This window comes from Lithobates pipiens, unplaced genomic scaffold, assembly GCF_037356315.1.
Source record: "Lithobates pipiens isolate NorthernLeopardFrog02 unplaced genomic scaffold, aLitPip1_a1.2 Scaffold_10, whole genome shotgun sequence".
NCBI classification, from domain to species: domain Eukaryota; kingdom Metazoa; phylum Chordata; class Amphibia; order Anura; family Ranidae; genus Lithobates; species Lithobates pipiens.
Window position 1 is genome coordinate 96,035,951 of NW_027507686.1, and position 17,214 is coordinate 96,053,164.

General features: G+C 48.5%; 1 protein-coding gene across 7 annotated transcripts in view; it reads left to right on the forward strand.

The window, feature by feature from the left end:
• Positions 1–17,214, forward strand: part of EHBP1L1 (EH domain binding protein 1 like 1) — a 1,032,390-nt gene that overhangs the window by 459,803 nt on the left and 555,373 nt on the right. For all 7 annotated transcript variants that reach the window (XM_077456944.1, XM_077456900.1, XM_077456917.1 and 4 more), the window contains one exon: positions 7,740–7,918. In XM_077456944.1, coding sequence (XP_077313070.1) covers positions 7,740–7,918 — 179 coding nt within the window. The remainder of the gene's footprint in view (positions 1–7,739; positions 7,919–17,214) is intronic.

Sequence of the window (17,214 nt, forward strand, 5' to 3'; positions counted from 1 at the left end):
CTGTCTAGGGGACGGACGCTCCGCTTTTGCACCGTGCCCCGCTTCTGCTGTGCTGGTGGCTCTGTGCGACCACTGCCTCTTCCTCCGAACTACACAGGTCACCCGCATGACGTTGATTCCATGTGGGGTCGAGGACCTCATTGTCCTCCACACCTTCCACCCAGTCTTCACCCCTGCCCTCCTTGTCGGTCTGCACAATTGCGAAAGCAGCAGCAGTTGGCACCTGTGTTTCTTCATTATCCGAGACTTGCTGTGATGGTCCTCCCATGTACTCATCTTGAAACATGAGTGGTTGGAGATCAGTGCACTCAATCTCTTCCACTTCTGGGGCAGGGCTAGGTGGATGACCCTGTGAAACCCTGCTAACAGAGTCATCAAAAAGCAGAAGAGACTGCTGCATGATTTGGGGCTCAGACTACTTGGCTGATTTGCAAGGGGGTGAGGTGGAAGACTGATGGACATCAGCTGCAGGTGCCAACTCTGATCTTACAGCAGGAGACTGGTTGGGAGACAATGTGAAGGAACTGGAGGCACTGTCAGCAACCCAATCTACTATTGCCTTTACCTGTCCTGGCCTCAACCTTTGTAGAGCCGCATTAGGCCCGACCAAATACCGCTGCAGGCTCTGTCGCCTACTCTTACCTGAGGAAGGTGTTTCACTTGTGCGTGTAGCTGGCACAGATTGACCATGTCCTCTCCCTGCAACAGGAGCTCCACCAGCAGCACCATGACGACCGGGGTCACGTCCCTTATTTGACGTTCTCCTCATATTTCTAAAATTTAGGATCTTGCCCTAAATGGGTGTTTTTTTGAATAGCAGAATAGAACAGTATCTAAAGGGTGTATCTCACATGTACAGATATGCAAAAAACGCACAAAAAAACTTTTTTTGCCCTAATATTTTTTTTTTTTTGAATAGCAGAATAGAAGAACAGTTTCTAAAGTGTGTATCTCACTAAATACAGATATGCAGGAAACTCAGCAAAATATATTTTTTTGCCCTAAATGGGTGTTTTTAGAATAGCAGAATAGACCAACAGTATCTAAGGGGTGTATCTCAAAGTAACATATGGAGTGCTAGTGCACTGAGCTTACATAAAATGCCCACCGATGCCAACCTAATTAACAGACGGATACAAGTTATCATTTCTCTGGCACCGGGCTCACGGCAGGGTAAAATGTTGCACTGCACCCACACATCAAAACCAAGGTAGAGAGCTGAGTAATTTTTTTTTTTTTTTTTTTTAACTCAGATTTTTATTGATAATATTCGCGGTACAGAGGCATAGACATGTTTCACAGAAAGGAAGGTGTGAATACATTTTAGCACGTAAAAAGAACAAAAGAGAAAGGCCAGGTTACAGAATCATGTTTGTCGACATCGATCGGTATTAAGACTGATAACAACATTGCTGAAATAATAGAAAACATATAGCAACAATTCAAACATAGCTGCAATTGAAAGGCCTATTGGTCAACATACTTGGATATAACACAGAATAAAGCCATCGTTTAAAACAATTATAAGAGTTACGTATATCTAGCTGGAACTGTAAGGAGAACAATGTAGGCATAGTTCGTAACAGACTGTTATGGTGAACGAATCTGGTGCTAGAGATCAAGTCAGTCGCATGCTCCTTGGGTCATTGATCCAAGGTTCCCAGTCCCTGAGGAATTTATTTTTGGAGAGGTGTGTTTTAGAGAAGATGTGTTCCATTTCGAAATTGGAGTTTAGAATGGATATCACCTCTCGGAGGTCTGGGGGTTGAGAAGATTTCCACCTACGAGCGATAGCCAATCTTGCAGCAATTAGAACGTGGGTGGATATTGTTTGTAGCTTTTTGGGCCAGGATGGAATCGCCAGCCCAAGAAGGATATCCAGGGGGGTTAGATTCGAGGCAGCACAGTTTATTGTGTGAAGGATGTTGCGTACTTGAGACCAAAAAACTGTTAGCGATGGGCATTCCCACCAAACATGAAAAGGTGATCCTACAGAACCGCACCCCCTCCAGCATAGAGGAGATACATCCGGGAAAATTCTTGCTAGTCTGTCGGGCGTGTAATACCAGTGGTGGAATACTTTTTGTATTGTTTCCCAATGGGTTGTGCAGCGTGAAAGCTTGGCAGGAAGAGAAAGAGCCTGGAGCCACACATTGTTAGGTGGGCTAGTCGGTAAATGCTTAGACCATTTTAAGATGTGGGTTTGAATCTGGTCATCTGAGGATCGGGATAAGTCTTTGTAGATATACGATATACCTCTGCTTGTAAGATTGATCGTGGTGAAGTATGTGAGTGTGGCGTGCAGAATCCCACGTTGGTGTGTCCATTCGACCTTGTTAAGTAGGGATCTAATCCTTAAATATATGTAGAAAGATTTGTGAGAGATTCCATGAGTGGATTGAAGCTCTGCAAAGGATTTCAGACGTGAGGCGGAAAATAATTTTCCTAGATCCGAGATGCCTGCTTCAATCCATTGTTGTACGGGCAGGTCAGGTAAAATTAGAGTTAGCGACTGAATAGGCATAAAGGGCAGTATAGAGTGAGGTATGCCTTTCGACAATTGTGGTAGAGATGTCCATACTCTAATAGAGGCAGACACTGTGTCCAATGGGAAATGCCGTGTTCCAGGTGCTATAAGGTAGGCGGACAAAAATAACCTGGGTTTGTCGGGTAGCGTTTCCGATTCTATCTATGCCCAGTTAGAGGAGGTAGGTGAGATCCACCAAACTCTAAGTTGTTCCAGGAGGACTGCTTTGTAGTAAAGAGTGACATTGGGAACACCCATTCCTCCTCTGCAGGTTGGGGTGGTTAGAGTTTTCTTGTTTATCCTGGGTTTTTTACCTTGCCAGATAAAGGTGTGGAAAATGTTCTGAAGAGATTTTAGGTGCATCGGTAGAAATGGTATTGGAAGAGTGCGGAAAACATATAGAATGTGAGGGAGCAGAAACATCTTAACTAGTGCAATCCTGCCCGCCCATGAGACAAATGGGTGGTTCATCTCATGGGACAACTGATGGAGCCTCGCCACGAGGGTTGAGTAATTAGACCGCAGAAGTTGTGTACTGGAGGAGGTTAATTGAATTCCTAAATAAGTTAGAGACGCAGAGGTAGACCAGGAAAAGGGTGATTCTGTGGATATATGTTGGATCGTCAGTTTGTCAAGACCTAGTGCTAACATCAGGGATTTGCTGTGATTTACTTTATAAAGTGAGATTGCACTAAATTGATCCAGAATTTTTTGAACTTCCCTCAATGATTGTCGTGGGTCGGAGAGTGATATTATTACGTCGTCTGCGTATAATCCTATCTTATGTTCCACGGGGCCTATCGTGATACCTTTAACGTTGGGGTTGGAACGAATTTGTTGGGCTAATGGTTCCATGACCATAGCAAATATTAAAGGGGAGAGAGGGCACCCTTGGCGTGTGCCATTAGTGATACAAAAAGGGTCTGAGGTGACTCCTGATGTCCATACACGTGCACTGGGGGAGGAATAGAGACAGAGGATGGCTTGGAGTAATTGGTCGGAGATACCGAACTTACGCAGTACCGCTTCTAAGTATATCCGATGCACTCTGTCAAACGCCTTCTCTGCGTCCAATGAGAGGAGCAGAGAAGGCGTTTTTGTTGTGTTCCGTCCATTGAATGATGTCAATAAAACGGCGGGTGCCATCCGAGGTTTGCCTACCAGGGATGAAACCCACCTGGTCTATATGGATCAGTTGTGTCATCACCGTGGAGAGTCTAAGGGCCAGCAGCTTAGCATACAGTTTGGTGTCTGTATTTAGGAGTGAAATAGGTCTAAAATTGCCTGGGGTGTCTGAAGATTTACCCGGTTTGGGTAATGTCACTATAAGGGCATTCAGGCACTCCTTCGGCATTGTGCCAGAGGAGGCATATTGATTGAAGGCGTTGCAGAGATGGGGGGGAAAGAATGTCATTGTAGTGTTTATAATATTCATTGACAAATCCGTCGGGGCCCGGTGCTTTGTGAAGTGGGAGCGATTTGATAGCTGATTGGACTTCGGCAAGCGAGAAGGGAGTGGATAAGTCTTTAAGTTGAGTCGGAGTTAGTGACGGTAACTGGACTGAAGAGAGGAAGGAGTCTATAGCGTCGGTAGTGATCGGGGTATCCGACCCCGTGGTTTGGAGATTATAAAGGTTCGAGTAGAAATCTGCGAATGTATTGGCTATGTCTAGGGGACTGGTCATACGTGTGCCTCGGGAGTTTAGAAGATACAGTATTTTCGACTTGCGTTGTTGTTTTTTGACTTGTTTGGCCAAAAAGGCTCCTGACTTGTTGCTGAGGGTATATGAATTCAGTTTCAGTCTTTTAATATAGTAGTCAAATTTATTGTGTAATAGCTCAGTAAGTTGTCTTCTATGGTCCCGAAGGGAGTCTAACAGCATATCAGTGGGATTGGCTTTGTGGGCTAGTTCCAGGGATTTAATACGTTTGTAATAAATGGTCTACCTCTGCGTCTCGTCTCCTACGTTCTTGGGCTCCCAATTTCATAAAGAGCCCCCGTAGCGAGGCTTTGTGTGCTAACCACACAGTAGCTTGGTTGTCTACCGACGCACAATTGTGCTCAAAGAAACTCTTAATCTCGGATTCTATTTCCTTGTCATAAATGGGATTGGTAAATAAGGATGCGTTCATGCGCCACACAGAATGGTTAGTGGGGCATTGAGAGGGGAATAGAGTCAGGGAGATTGGTGCATGGTCTGACCACGTAATCGTACCAATGTGGGATTCAGAGGAGGATAACAAAGCTTTTTGGTTTGTGAGAAAGAGGTCGATCCGAGAGTAGGAGTTACCAGGATAGGAATAAAAGGTGTAATCGCGCTCAACATCGTGTGTGCATCTCCAGGGATCATATAGGTTCTCATCGGCCATAAATTTAAAGAGAGCGGTGGATGCCTTCCTACCGGGGGTTGGTTGTATCTAGCATAGGATCAGGGATATCATTAAAGTCCCCACAAATGATTATGGGGTGTTGTTTAAACAGTTGTAGTTTGTTCTTCAGACATTTGAAGAACTTCTTTTGAGAAGTGTTGGGTGCGTACACGTTCACCAAAGTTAAGAGATGATTGTCGAAGGACGCGGTTAATATGATGAACCTGCCTTCTTCATCTGTGTCAACTTGTTGTGGGATAAAGGACAAATCGGAACTCACAGCGATCATCACTCCACATTTCTTTTGGGCGTGATTAGAGAAAAAATAGTGGGAGTATCTTTTGTGTGTACATTTTGGTGGATTTTGTTGTGTGAAATGTGTTTCTTGTACACATATTATGTCAGCTTTTTGCTTATATGCCTCCTTCCAGAGGAGATTCCTTTTGAAAGGGGAGTTAAGCCCTTTGACGTTAAGGGAAACAATTTTAATTGGCATGGTGGTTATGTATGGTGGGTGTTGCACAGGTGTTGAGCGCGACCACAGGTATTACAAGGAAGCTTAGTACAGTTTGTATATAATACAACAAGAAATGTAAGCATATGCAAATCACATTTTATAATGCCCGTAAATTTAATGCTAATAACAGGATAGAAATCGCATGTGCGATCCTAGATTATGGTATGTGAAGAAAGCGCTTGACCTCAGGGACTGGTAGTTCTATCAAGGCTGGTTGGGTACCAGTGGCTAACAGAACGATGGAGCAAAGGACGTTAGGAGAGTAAAATATAATAAAGAAAAATATGAAAAAAAAAACAGAATGATAAGGGAATATGAGCCAAAAACTGTAGTATCAACAATGGTTAAGCGTAACAAATGAACAAATTACCTTTGTAGTAAAGAAAAGGTACAGGGAGAAAACTGTGACGGTGTGCGTGGCACACTATAATTCAACGGGGTATGAAACTGGAGAAGACGCCCAGGCAGGCTTCACATGCCAGGGACATTGCTGTTCATGGAGGTCCATCAGGTTTTGTTGGATTTATTCGAGGCACGACGAGGAGAAGGCGGGGAGCTTGTAGGATGTTTTGCTGAGTTGTGCGACTTCGGTCGGAGAGGAAGCAGACCCCAATTGGTTAGCTTCTTGTAGCCGTCTTTAGGTGATAGGATCGGAACCACTTTCTGTTGGTAAGTGACTAGAAGCTTGGTGGGGAAACCCCAGCGGTAAGCAATATTGTGCTCTTGGAGCAAGGAAGTGACCGGTGAGAATGCTCTGCGGTGTTCCATGGTGGCGGGGGACAAGTCCGCAAAAAGTGATACTGTATTGTAGGGAGATGGAAGGGGCCTCAGGTTCCTGGCTGCGCGAAGGAGTTGCTCCTTAACTTGATAGAAATGGACCCTGGCCAAGACATCTCGAGGTGTGTCAGCTGGTAGATGGTCCGGTTTCGCAATTCTATGTGCACGGTCGATGGTCATATCTTGGGGTGTGAGGTCAGGGAAAAGGGTAAGGAAGAGTTGATGCAGGTACTTGGGCAGGACGTTAGGTTGCACGGTTTCAGGGACACCTCTAAATTTTATATTATTACGTCTGGACCTGTCCTCGAGGTCTGCGAGTTTCAGCTTTATTTTCTGAATCTCTTCGGTATGATGGTCGTGCGCATTGAGGATTTCATTATGAGCCCTGTTCATGTCTGAGAGGTGTTCCTCCGTCATGTCTGCTCTATCTTCCAGGCAGTCTAGCCTGTCATGTGCTTGGGATAGAGAGAGTTGCAGCTCCCTGTGGAGATCCTTCTGCAGAGTGAGCAGCATAGATTTTAGCATGCTCTCAGAGACGGGATTGTCAGTCACTGGCATGGTAGCCAGAGTAGATAAGGGGGCTGAAACAACAGATGCAGGGCCAGGGTCAGAGCCATGATGCTTTTTAGCTATGGGTGCTTTCTGAGGAGAGTTACAGGGGGAAGAGGCCATTCTCTTACCTCTCTCCTGCGGAATGTCCCCTGTGTAGGGCTGAGGGGGGGGGGTAAGCTGTCCATCTCCTCATGTTCTCCTCTGCTGCGTCTGTCTATGTCAGGCCGCTCGTAAGGCAGATCGAGCGGCGTTGGGCTGTGTCTTGCAGAGCTTGTGTGGAGAGCGGCCTGGTTGGCGCCATCTTGGAGTCCTCCGTGCTCCATGCGGCCGAAATATTCCGTCATTCGGCGCGGTTGCGAGGGCGGATGGCGGCGTCCGGGCATACCGCCGTGTGTCCCGTGACTTCCCTTCTCCGGTGGACTAGAGAACGTCGGTCCGTTGCGCTGTTGTAGCGTATTAAGCCTGCTGTGGAGCGGAGCTCGTCAATCAAGCGGCCATCTCGCTCCGCGGCTAGCCACGCCCCGAGAGCTGAGTAATTTTATTTCTGAATCAGGAATTCTATCTAATTCTCTTCCTCAAAGCAGCAGCAGCAACCTTTCCCTACATTATCTAAAGCAGAGTGGCATGCTGTGATATTTGCCTCTAGCTTATATAGAGGCTAGATCACATGCTGCACTGGCCAATCACAGCCATAAGGCATACAAGTTAAACGAATGTTGATTGACTGCCCTGCAGTTTTTTTAAAATGCGCCATTACATTGCTGAACACTGAACTCGAGCAGGAACATACAGTAAACTTTACAGTTTGGGTTCGCCCAACCCTAATAATAATGCATCTGCACTTCAAAAGACATACGTAATTGAATTCCAGTGTAGCAATCAAGTCTAACTATCCACAGTAAGTCCAACGCTGTTTATGGTCACTTTGCTTTATTGTCAGCATTGGTTCCTTATGCCCTTTTGGTTTGATAATCTTGTTCTTTTTTGACAATTCAGGAATCTCGAGGCCATAAAAAACTTCTGGCTGTGGCTCCTATTGATCTTAGAAAGTTTGCTGCCATCTCATCTGCTCCTCGAGAACTGAAATTGACTCTCACTCCACGTTCTGTCAAGGTTGTGTCAGCGACTCTTACTGTCAGTATTACCTGCACTTTGTTACGAGAAGGCAAAGCTACGTAAGTGGCATGTTTATTTTTTACTATTCACTTTTGCCTTGTATGAGTACAAACATCTCTACGGTTGTTTTAGCCTGCTTATTCTGCTCATAACCTACAAAAGACTCATTCTTTATATTTTGTGAATTTTTAATATTTGCAATTTTAACTGTTTAAAATTACTCTATGAAATTATTTATAGTACCTTTTAATTCCATCATTTATGTCAAATATACTTGTCATAAGTGGCCACCTGTGAGTGGATGAATGTTAGCTTAATAACATAAAATATAACATTGGTAGCACAGATTGCAGAATGCAATTTTCTCTTATATTCACCGACTGACACAGCTCTTCTCTTAGACCATTGGGTTGTTACACCACCTTCAGGAGAGGACTAGGCATGACATGTTAACATGTAATATAAAAACTAGAATTTTCTAGTTCCGCCCAAGGGTGGTCTCTTAGGTAACAACCCCACAGCCTGCCTTGGTTGTTACGCCACCTTCAGGAGAGGACTAGGCATGACATGTTAACATGTAATATAAAAACTAGAACTTTCTAGTTCCGCCCAAGGGGCGGTCCCTTAGGTAACAATCCCACAGCCTGCCTTGCAGCTTCAGTTTTTTCTGCCTAGTGAAGAAGGACCTAGGAACACTGTGGGCCCATCGGTCCGTGGATTTTTTTCCGAAGCTTTGGTTTTTGCGCAAGATTAAAGATCTTGTGATCTGCTATCAACAGCCAGCTGGGTGACAGGCTGAATACTCTTATCCTTGTAGTCTCCTCAGCCTGGCCAACGAGCGTGTGCAGACCAGAGCTCCGTGCTGGGTCGGCCACGATATGCCTCAACTCCGGAGGTGGTCATTGAGCATAAATGCTCCGGGGTACACATATAACCGGGCTACTGATGTCTGTGTCACAGTGTGCCGGGCCAGCATGTCAGGTACTCACCAGGGGCCAAAGTGCTGAGAGCGGCTTCCCTTGCAACTGGGTGCACAGTACCCCTGAGGGTGGAACTGCAGGTACAGGGCACGAAGGGGCACGGGTTGACAGCAGGTGACTGGTATGCAGGAAGTTTTCTGAGGGAAGAGATGCTCGTGCAGATGGCCTTGGGGTGTACTTGAAGAGAACGCCCAGCAGGGGTTCTAACGCCTGACTTGTGTGAAGGTCTGGAGCAGGGCTTGTGCAGGAACAGGCCGAGGGTCAAACACAAGTAATCAGTCTGGGAGCCAGCAAGGCTGAATGTAGAGGATAATCCAGAGGCAGGCTGAGGGTCAAACACATGTAATCAGTCCGGGAGCTAGCAAGGCTAAATGTTGAAGACAGAGGGTATTCCAGAGGCAGGCCGAGGGTCAAACACATGTAATCAGTCCGGGAGCCAGCAAGGCTATAAGCAGGAAGTCCGTTAAACAAGCCAGGGATCAGGTCAGGAGAGAATCAGAGTAGTCTTCAGGCAATCCGGGTCACAACAGGAAGTGGCAAACAGGAACAGGAAGCAGAGGAACACAGGTGAGCTGAGGAGACAAACCAGCAAAGACACAGAGCAAATGGTTGCCTTTTATAGGCCTGCCAGAGTGATCAGGTGATGTGCAAACCTGCCGTATCGTGCACCCGTGTTCGCCTCTGCGCTGGTCTACCACGCAGGCGCACAGGGAAGCACCAACGTTGAAATCTGTTGATCCTCTGACAGTGCCCCCCCCCCCAAGGGGCAGCCTCCGAACGCCCAATCTGGCTGGTAACTCAGGGTGTCTACGGTGGAAGTCCCGTATTAAGCGAGGAGCATGAATATTACTGGAGGGTTCCCAAGAATTGTCTTCAGGGGGATACCCTTTCCACTTAACCAGGTATTGAGTCCGTCTCCCCCTCTTTCGACAATCCACTATGGCCTCCACCTCGAATTCTTCTTCGCCTTCGACTTCGACCGGTGGAGGTGGTGCCACTTCTCTTCCGGGAATGGAGCTTGGGATCACTGGTTTCAATAGGGATGCATGAAACACCGGGTGGAACTTGTACGAACTAGGTAGCGATAATTCAAAGGCTACTGGGTTTACCACCCTCTTGATCTCGAAGGGACCAATGAACTTGGGGCCGAGTTTTCTTGATGGGTAAGGTAATCTAAGGTTAATAGAGGATAACCAAATGTTTTCCCCGATCGTGAAACTCAGACAGTTCTTCCTCCCCCTATTATAATATTCCTCATAGTCCCTCTGAGCCTTTCTCATAGCTTCTTGGATTTGTAGGAAATTGTTTTGGATTGATTTTACCCGTTCTTGTACTGCAGGAGTGGAGACTTCGGGAATGGAATCTGGCAGGAAGGAAGGGTGATAGCCATAATTGGCCCAAAAGGGTGTTTGGTGGGTGGTGGAGTGTACCGAGTTATTGTAGGCAAATTCCGCGCAGGGCAGGAGAGAGGACCAATTGTCTTGAGAGCAGGAGCAGAAGCAACGAAGGTATTGCTCTAGTGTCTGATTCGTTCTTTCTGTTTGCCCGTTGCTTTGCGGGTGGTATGCGGAGGATAGTGAGGTCTTGATTTTCAGTGCTTTGCAGAGGTCCTTCCAGAATTTGGAGGTGAATTGGATTCCCATATCAGACACGATGTTGGAAGGGACGCCATGTAGCCTCACGACTTCCTTGATAAAGATGCTTGCTGTAGCCGAAGCAGAAGGAGTGCCACACACAGGTAGAAAATGTGCCATCTTTGAGAGACGATCTACCACTACTAGGATTGTAGTAAACTGGTCAGAAGGTGGTAAGTCAACAATAAAATCCATAGAGATCTCTCTCCAAGGGCGTTCGGGAACAGGTAAGGACCTCAAAAGTCCCCAGGCCTTGGTGTTTGCCCCCTTGTTATGCTGGCAAGTGATACAGGACTGGACATAGTTCTTGCAGTCCCTTCTCCAACCCGGCCACCAGAACGAACAACTGATTAAATCGGCAGTCTTCTGGATTCCAAAATGTCCTGCCATCTTGTGGTCATGAAAGGTTTGCAAAATCTGAGGTCTTACTGAAGGAGGAATGAATACCTTGCTGTGTGCCCATAGCAAACCGTGTTTCCTTTCCAGGGAGGATGCTGTAGTTTTGGAGAGTTGGTTAGTGGCTTGTTTGATGGCAGTTTCTAGATCGGGCTGGATAATTTGGAGGAAGTTGTGTGGAGATAGAATAGTTGTGGGTTCAGGTGGTTCTTCGGCTTCTGGAAACATTCGGGAGAGTGCGTCTGCTTTCCCATTCTTGGAACCGGGACGGAAGGTGATATGGAAATTGAACCTGGAGAAAAAGAGAGCCCAGCGTGCTTGCCGGGGTCGGAGGCGTTAAGCAGCTCTGAGGTACTCCAGGTTCCTGTGATCTGTAAAGATCATGATGGGTTGAGACGCACCCTCCAGCAGGTACCTCCATTCTTCCAGTGCAAACTTTATAGCGAGAAGTTCTCGATCTCCGACATCGTAATTCCTCTCCGGAGGATTGAGTTTCTGGGAAGCGAAGGCGACTGGATGAAGGAGAGCCTTCGGCCCAATTCTTTGGGAGAGGATAGCACCTAATGCGAATTAAGAGGCGTCCACCTCCATCACATAGGGAAGGCTTGGATCTGGATGTAGGAGGATAGGAGCTGATATAAAGAGTCTCTTTAATTCATCGAAGGCTTCCTGTGCTTGTGGTGACCATTGAAATTTGACCTGCTGGCGGGTTAGTTGGGTGATGGGGGAAATAATCGTGGAGAACCCCTGGATGAACCTGCGATAAAAATTGGCAAAGCCAACAAATCGCCGTACAGACCTTTTGTCTGAAGGTGCCGGCCATTCTTGAAAGGCTTTGATCTTTTTTGGATCCATTGAGATTCCTCCTGTGGTGATGATAAATCCAAGGAACTGGATGGTGTCTCTCTCAAATTCACACTTTTCTCCCTTTAGGTAGAGCCCATGTTCTCTGAGAACGAGGAGGACCTTCCTGATGTGAGTACGGTGCAGTTCTAAGGAATTGGAAAAAATCTGAATATCGTCAAGATATACTATCAGAAAGTTGTCTAGATCCTCACGGAATATATCGTTGACCAGATGCTGGAATGTGGCCGGGGCATTGCAGAGCCCGAAGGGCATCACTAGATATTCAAAATGCCCAAATCTAGACCTGAAAGCCGTCTTCCACTCATCCCCATCACGGATTCGGACTAAGTTATATGCTCCCCGAAGATCTAGTTTAGTAAATATCTTGGCAGTTCTTAGGCATTGAAAAAGTTCAGGGATGAGAGGAAGCGGGTACCTGTTCTTAATGGTAATTTTATTAAGTTCCCTGTAGTCCACGCAAGGCCTGAGGGAACCGTCCTTTTTTTCAACAAAAAAGATACCTGCACCAGCTGGAGAAGAGGATGGTCGGATGAATCCCTTTTCCAGGTTTTCATCTATGTAAGAGTGTAGGGCTTCTAGTTCAGTCTCTGATAATGGAAAGATCCGACCAAACGGAATTTCGGAACCGGGTAGCAAGTCTATCGGGCAATCATTGGGCTGATGGGGTGGCAGAGTATCAGCCTTCTTCTTGTCAAAGATGTCCAAAAAATTATGATAGGCTGAAGGGACATGTTGCAGGTTATCAGGAATGGTCTGTATGGTTAGGCAGAAGGTGGACTTGTGGGAGGTCGGCAGGTGACAGTGCTGTGAACAGTAGGCAGATGAAAAGAGTACTTCTTTCTTGTTCCAGTTGATCTGTGGGTCGTGGGCTTGTAACCAAGGGAAACCCAGAATGATTGGAAACATACGAGAGTGGATAACATCAAAGCAAAGAAATTCGCAGTGACCAGAGTCTGTGGATGTCAAGATTGGTACTGTTTCCTGGGTCACAGGACCGGAGCAGGGTAGGGAGCCATCAGCCAGATGAATCTGAAGGTGTTGTTTTTTAGAGCAGAGGGGAACGTGCAGGCTCCGAGCTAGGGTTATGTCCATAAAGCAACTGCAGGCCCCAGAGTCAATGATGGCTCCCAGCCGAACCTCCTCTTCCGCCACCTGTAATGAAACCGGGAGGACAAGGTGAGACTGGGTGGAAACCGCAACCTGAGAATTCACAGCAACACGAGATCGGCGCTTACTGGGTCTCACAGGGCAGCTGCATAGGAAATGGCCCGCTTCACCACAATATAGACAAAGGTTGGCTTGACGCCGACGGAGTCTCTCATCAGGGGTGAGTGGAGCCCGGACCAAGCCCAGCTGCATGGGTTCGCCATCAGTAGAGGAGGTGGGAGCTGGAACAGGTGCGGGTACCGGGGGTACCCGGGGTAGCATCCACATGGGTCTAGGTGACTGGAGGCGTTCGGAGCGACGCTCCCGTAGACGTCGATCAAGTTTGGTAGCCAACTGGACCAGATCTTCCAAGGATGTAGGGGTGTCTTCTCGGGCTAGTTCATTTTTTAAGGTCTCAGACAGGCCCAGACGGAACTGATACTTAAGGGCAGCCTCAGTCCAGTTAGTGTCCCCAGACCATTTCCGAAATTCCACAATGTAGTCCTCTACTGGTCTCTTTCCCTGGGTTAGGGAATGCAGGATGGCTTCAGCCGTAGCGGTGCGCTGGGGATCGTCATATAGTTGTGACATAGCTTCAAAAAAAGTCTCTACCGAATCAAGAAGGGGGCTCTTCTGTTCTAGGAGGTTATGGGCCCAGGACTGTGGCTCATCGGATAGCAGAGAAATGATGAAACCCACCTTTACCGATTCAGAATGGAAGGTCCTGGGCTGCAAAGCCAAATACAGGAGGCACACATTTTTAAATGACCTAAACTTTTTCCGGCTGCCTGAAAAACGCTCAGGAGTAGGGACCCTGGGTTCCGGAAGGGTCATGGCTACCGCAGGTGTAGCACTGCCTTGGGCTTGCGAAGCAGAAGGGCTGCTGGCTGTGGACGGTGAAGAATCTGGTAGACTGGGAGAGATTGGCAAGTGCTGAATGCGGCCCTCAATCTGGAAGTAGCCATCTTGGAGTTGCTGCACCGCCTGGGTGAGGGCTGCAACCTGCTGGCAGAGGGCCTCCAAAGGTGAGCCAGCCCTGTCGGCCTCTGACATGGCTGGTTTGTACTGTCAGGTACTCACCAGGGGCCGAAGTGCTGAGAGCGGCTTCCCTTGCAACTGGGTGCACAGTACCCCTGAGGGTGGAACAGCGGGTACAGGGCACAAAGGGGCACGGGTTGCCAGCAGGTGACTGGTATGCAGGAAGTCTTCTGAGGGAAGAGATGCCCGTGCAGATGGCCTTGGGATGTACTTGAAGAGAATGCCCAGCAGGGGTTCTAACACCTGACTTGTGTGAAGGTCTGGAACAGGGCTTGTGCAGGAACAGGCCAAGGGTCAAACACAAGTAATCAGTCCGGGAGCCAGCAAGGCTGAATGTAGAGGATAATCCTGAGGCAGGCTGCGGGTCAAACACATGTAATCAGTCCGGGAGCTAGCAAGGCTAAATGCGGAAGACAGAGGGTATTCCAGAGGCAGGCCGAGGGTCAAACACATGTAATCAGTCCGGGAGCCAGCAAGGCTAAGAGCAGGAAGTCCGTTAAACAAGCCAGGGATCAGGTCAGGAGAGAATCAGAGTAGTCTTCAGGCAATCCGGGTCACAACAGGAAGTGGCAAACAGGAACAGGAAGCAGAGGAACACAGGTGAGCTGAGGAGACAAACCAGCAAAGACACAGAGCAAATGGTTGCCTTTTATAGGCCTGCCAGAGTGATCAGGTGATGTGCAAACCCGCCGTATTGTGCACCCGTGTGCGCCTCTGCGCTGGTCTACCACGCAGGCGCACAGGGAAGCACCGACGTTGAAATCTGTTGATCCTCTGACACAGCAGCCACCCCGTACTGATAGTGGGTCTGTGTTGGAATGTCTCCAAGCTCTGCAGGACTGGTAAGTACAGCTCTCCCTGCCTCGGTGGGGCTGAGCAGCTGGGCATTCCCTGGGAGGTCGATGGGGGGGGGGTCCTTCACCTCCCTCTCTTCTCTCCCTGTCCCTTTCTTCCCCCCCTTCCCTGTGGGGGATGCTGCATGGGCTGCTGAGCGGTGTGTGTGCCATAGACGGGGGCTTTCCGGGGGGGGGGCTCTCACCTGGGGAGGGACTGCGCTGGCTGGCTGTGCACTGGATATGTGTAGGTCTCTCCCTGGAGGTGTCCGGAGGCTGTGGCTATTAATTGCTGTAGCACTGTTCACCGCCATTTATCTGCCGGTTTTGTTCACTGTCCCTCATGATATACAGTGCTCGGCGGCCATCTTTGGTGGGGCAAGGGGCAGCATGCTGTCTGACCATTTCCTTATAGTTCTGCAGCAATTTTCCCTGTGAGAAGCCTGAACACGTTTTTGGTCAGTTTCAGGTCCATTTAGAGCAGCTCTGCACAGCGCAGTGTGGTCTCCTATGCATCTGGGAGCTGACAGAGGACACAGGCACTACTAGCTGGACAGCGCAGAACCAGTCAGGGTGGTGAGTCCTGCGGGAAAGAGCCCCTCAGCCAGCAGCAGTTAGGAGGGTGGGACCATCACTGTTCTAAGTCCCCGTCAGGTGGCAGACAGGGTAGGGTCAGCATGGCTTCGAAAACTGGTGTTTCTTCCCCCGAAATCCAGGCAATTGCAACTGGTTCAACTGCAGACCGCGCAGTGCCTTTGGACACTTTGCCGGCGGTCCGCAATTTGTTAGTTGCCAAGCTGGAGGTGGTGCGTGGGTACAAAGGTGGTAAAAAATGGCCCCTGCCCCCCCCCCGTCCTCCGAGGGAGAGCTCTGATGCAGACTCCGGCCCTGCTGAGACTGGTGACCCCTGCTCTGTCGTTTCAGATGACGCTGACCAGGACCGATCGGACAGTGAGGATGAGTCCCCGTCCATGTCCGTGCGCGACAAAACGCTTGTTGGAGCACTTACAGCTGTGCATGTTACCCTGAAGATTCAGGAGCCAGCAGATCCCTCTGCTGATGTAGCGGTCCCTTTTGGGTCCCTAAAGCCAGCCCGTTCACCTAAGGTGTACCCGTATCTGACTTATTTTGATAAGTTAATTTACAAGGAATGGGGTCGACCGCAGCAGACCTTTTCGGTCACCAAATACATGGCGATGCGTTACCCCTTTGAGGAGAGCCTTCTCAAAAAGTGGTTGGCTCCTCCGGTCGTGAACCCCCCAGTATCCAGGTTAAACAAACTAACCACGATCCCCGTAGAGGGGACTCCTGCCTTCCAGGACCCCATGGACAAGAAGGCTTTCCAGGGGTACTACACAGACCTGTTTGTAGTCCCCAAAAAGGAAGGGTTATGTCCAATCTTGGACCTGAAAGCCCTCAATTACTTTGTAAAAGTACAGAGGTTCAGAATGGAATCAGTTCGCTCAGTAGTCGCTGCACTCCATCAAGGGGACTCCCTGGCATCCTTGGACATCCACGATGTGTACCTTCACATACCTTTATGCCTTCGGCATCAGAGGTTTCTGCGATTTGCAGTCGGGGAAGCCCACTACCAGTTGGTGGCTCTCCCTTTTGGTTTGGCATCAGCCCCCCGAGTCTTTACCAAGGTATTGGCTCCTGTTTTGGCATTGCTGAGGCAACGTGAGATCGTGATCATGGGATACGTAGACGATCTCCTCCTGAGAGCATCTTCCGCCTCAGAGTTAGAGAAGGATGTGGCGATCACCATGCAGATCCTGCAGGAATTTGGGTGGCTGTTGAACTTAAAAAAGTTAGTGATCGTACCGACTCAGCGTTTTGGAGTACCTAGGCTTACTGCTGGACTCCATGGAAGCAAGGGTGTTTCTCCCTTCAGACATGCTGCAGACTCTCAGAGCCACGGTTGATGAACCGCAGTTGGTCGTCGCTACGCTTCTGCATGCGAGTTCTGGGACTCATGTTGGCCTCCTTCTAGGCAGTTCCATATGCTCAGTTTCACACCTGCAGGAGGAGATTTTGACAAAATGGGACAAATCTCCGTTGTCCTTGGATCAGCAGATTCAGGTGAGCCAGTTAGTCAGGAATCCCCTGCTCTGGTGGCTGAGGTCCCCGGAACTTTGGCCCAGGAAGTCGTTCCTACATCTGAAATGGATAGTGATCACCACGGACGCCTGCCTAACTGGCTGAGGTGGTGTAATGGGAGTTCAGTCAACCCAGGGCCTCTGGTCAGTGGAGGAATCCAAGTTGCCGATCAATCTGCTTGAGCCGTTGCGAGAGGACCTTCTGTCTCCAAGGTCCGATTCTCCATCCTGCTTTACTATTGCTGGTTTTATTGGCATGGCTATTGAGAGCAAGGTGTTGAGGAACCGGGGATTTTCAGACTCTGTGATTCCAGCTATGCTGAGAGCACGGAAATCTTCTTCTCGGAAGATATATCATCGTA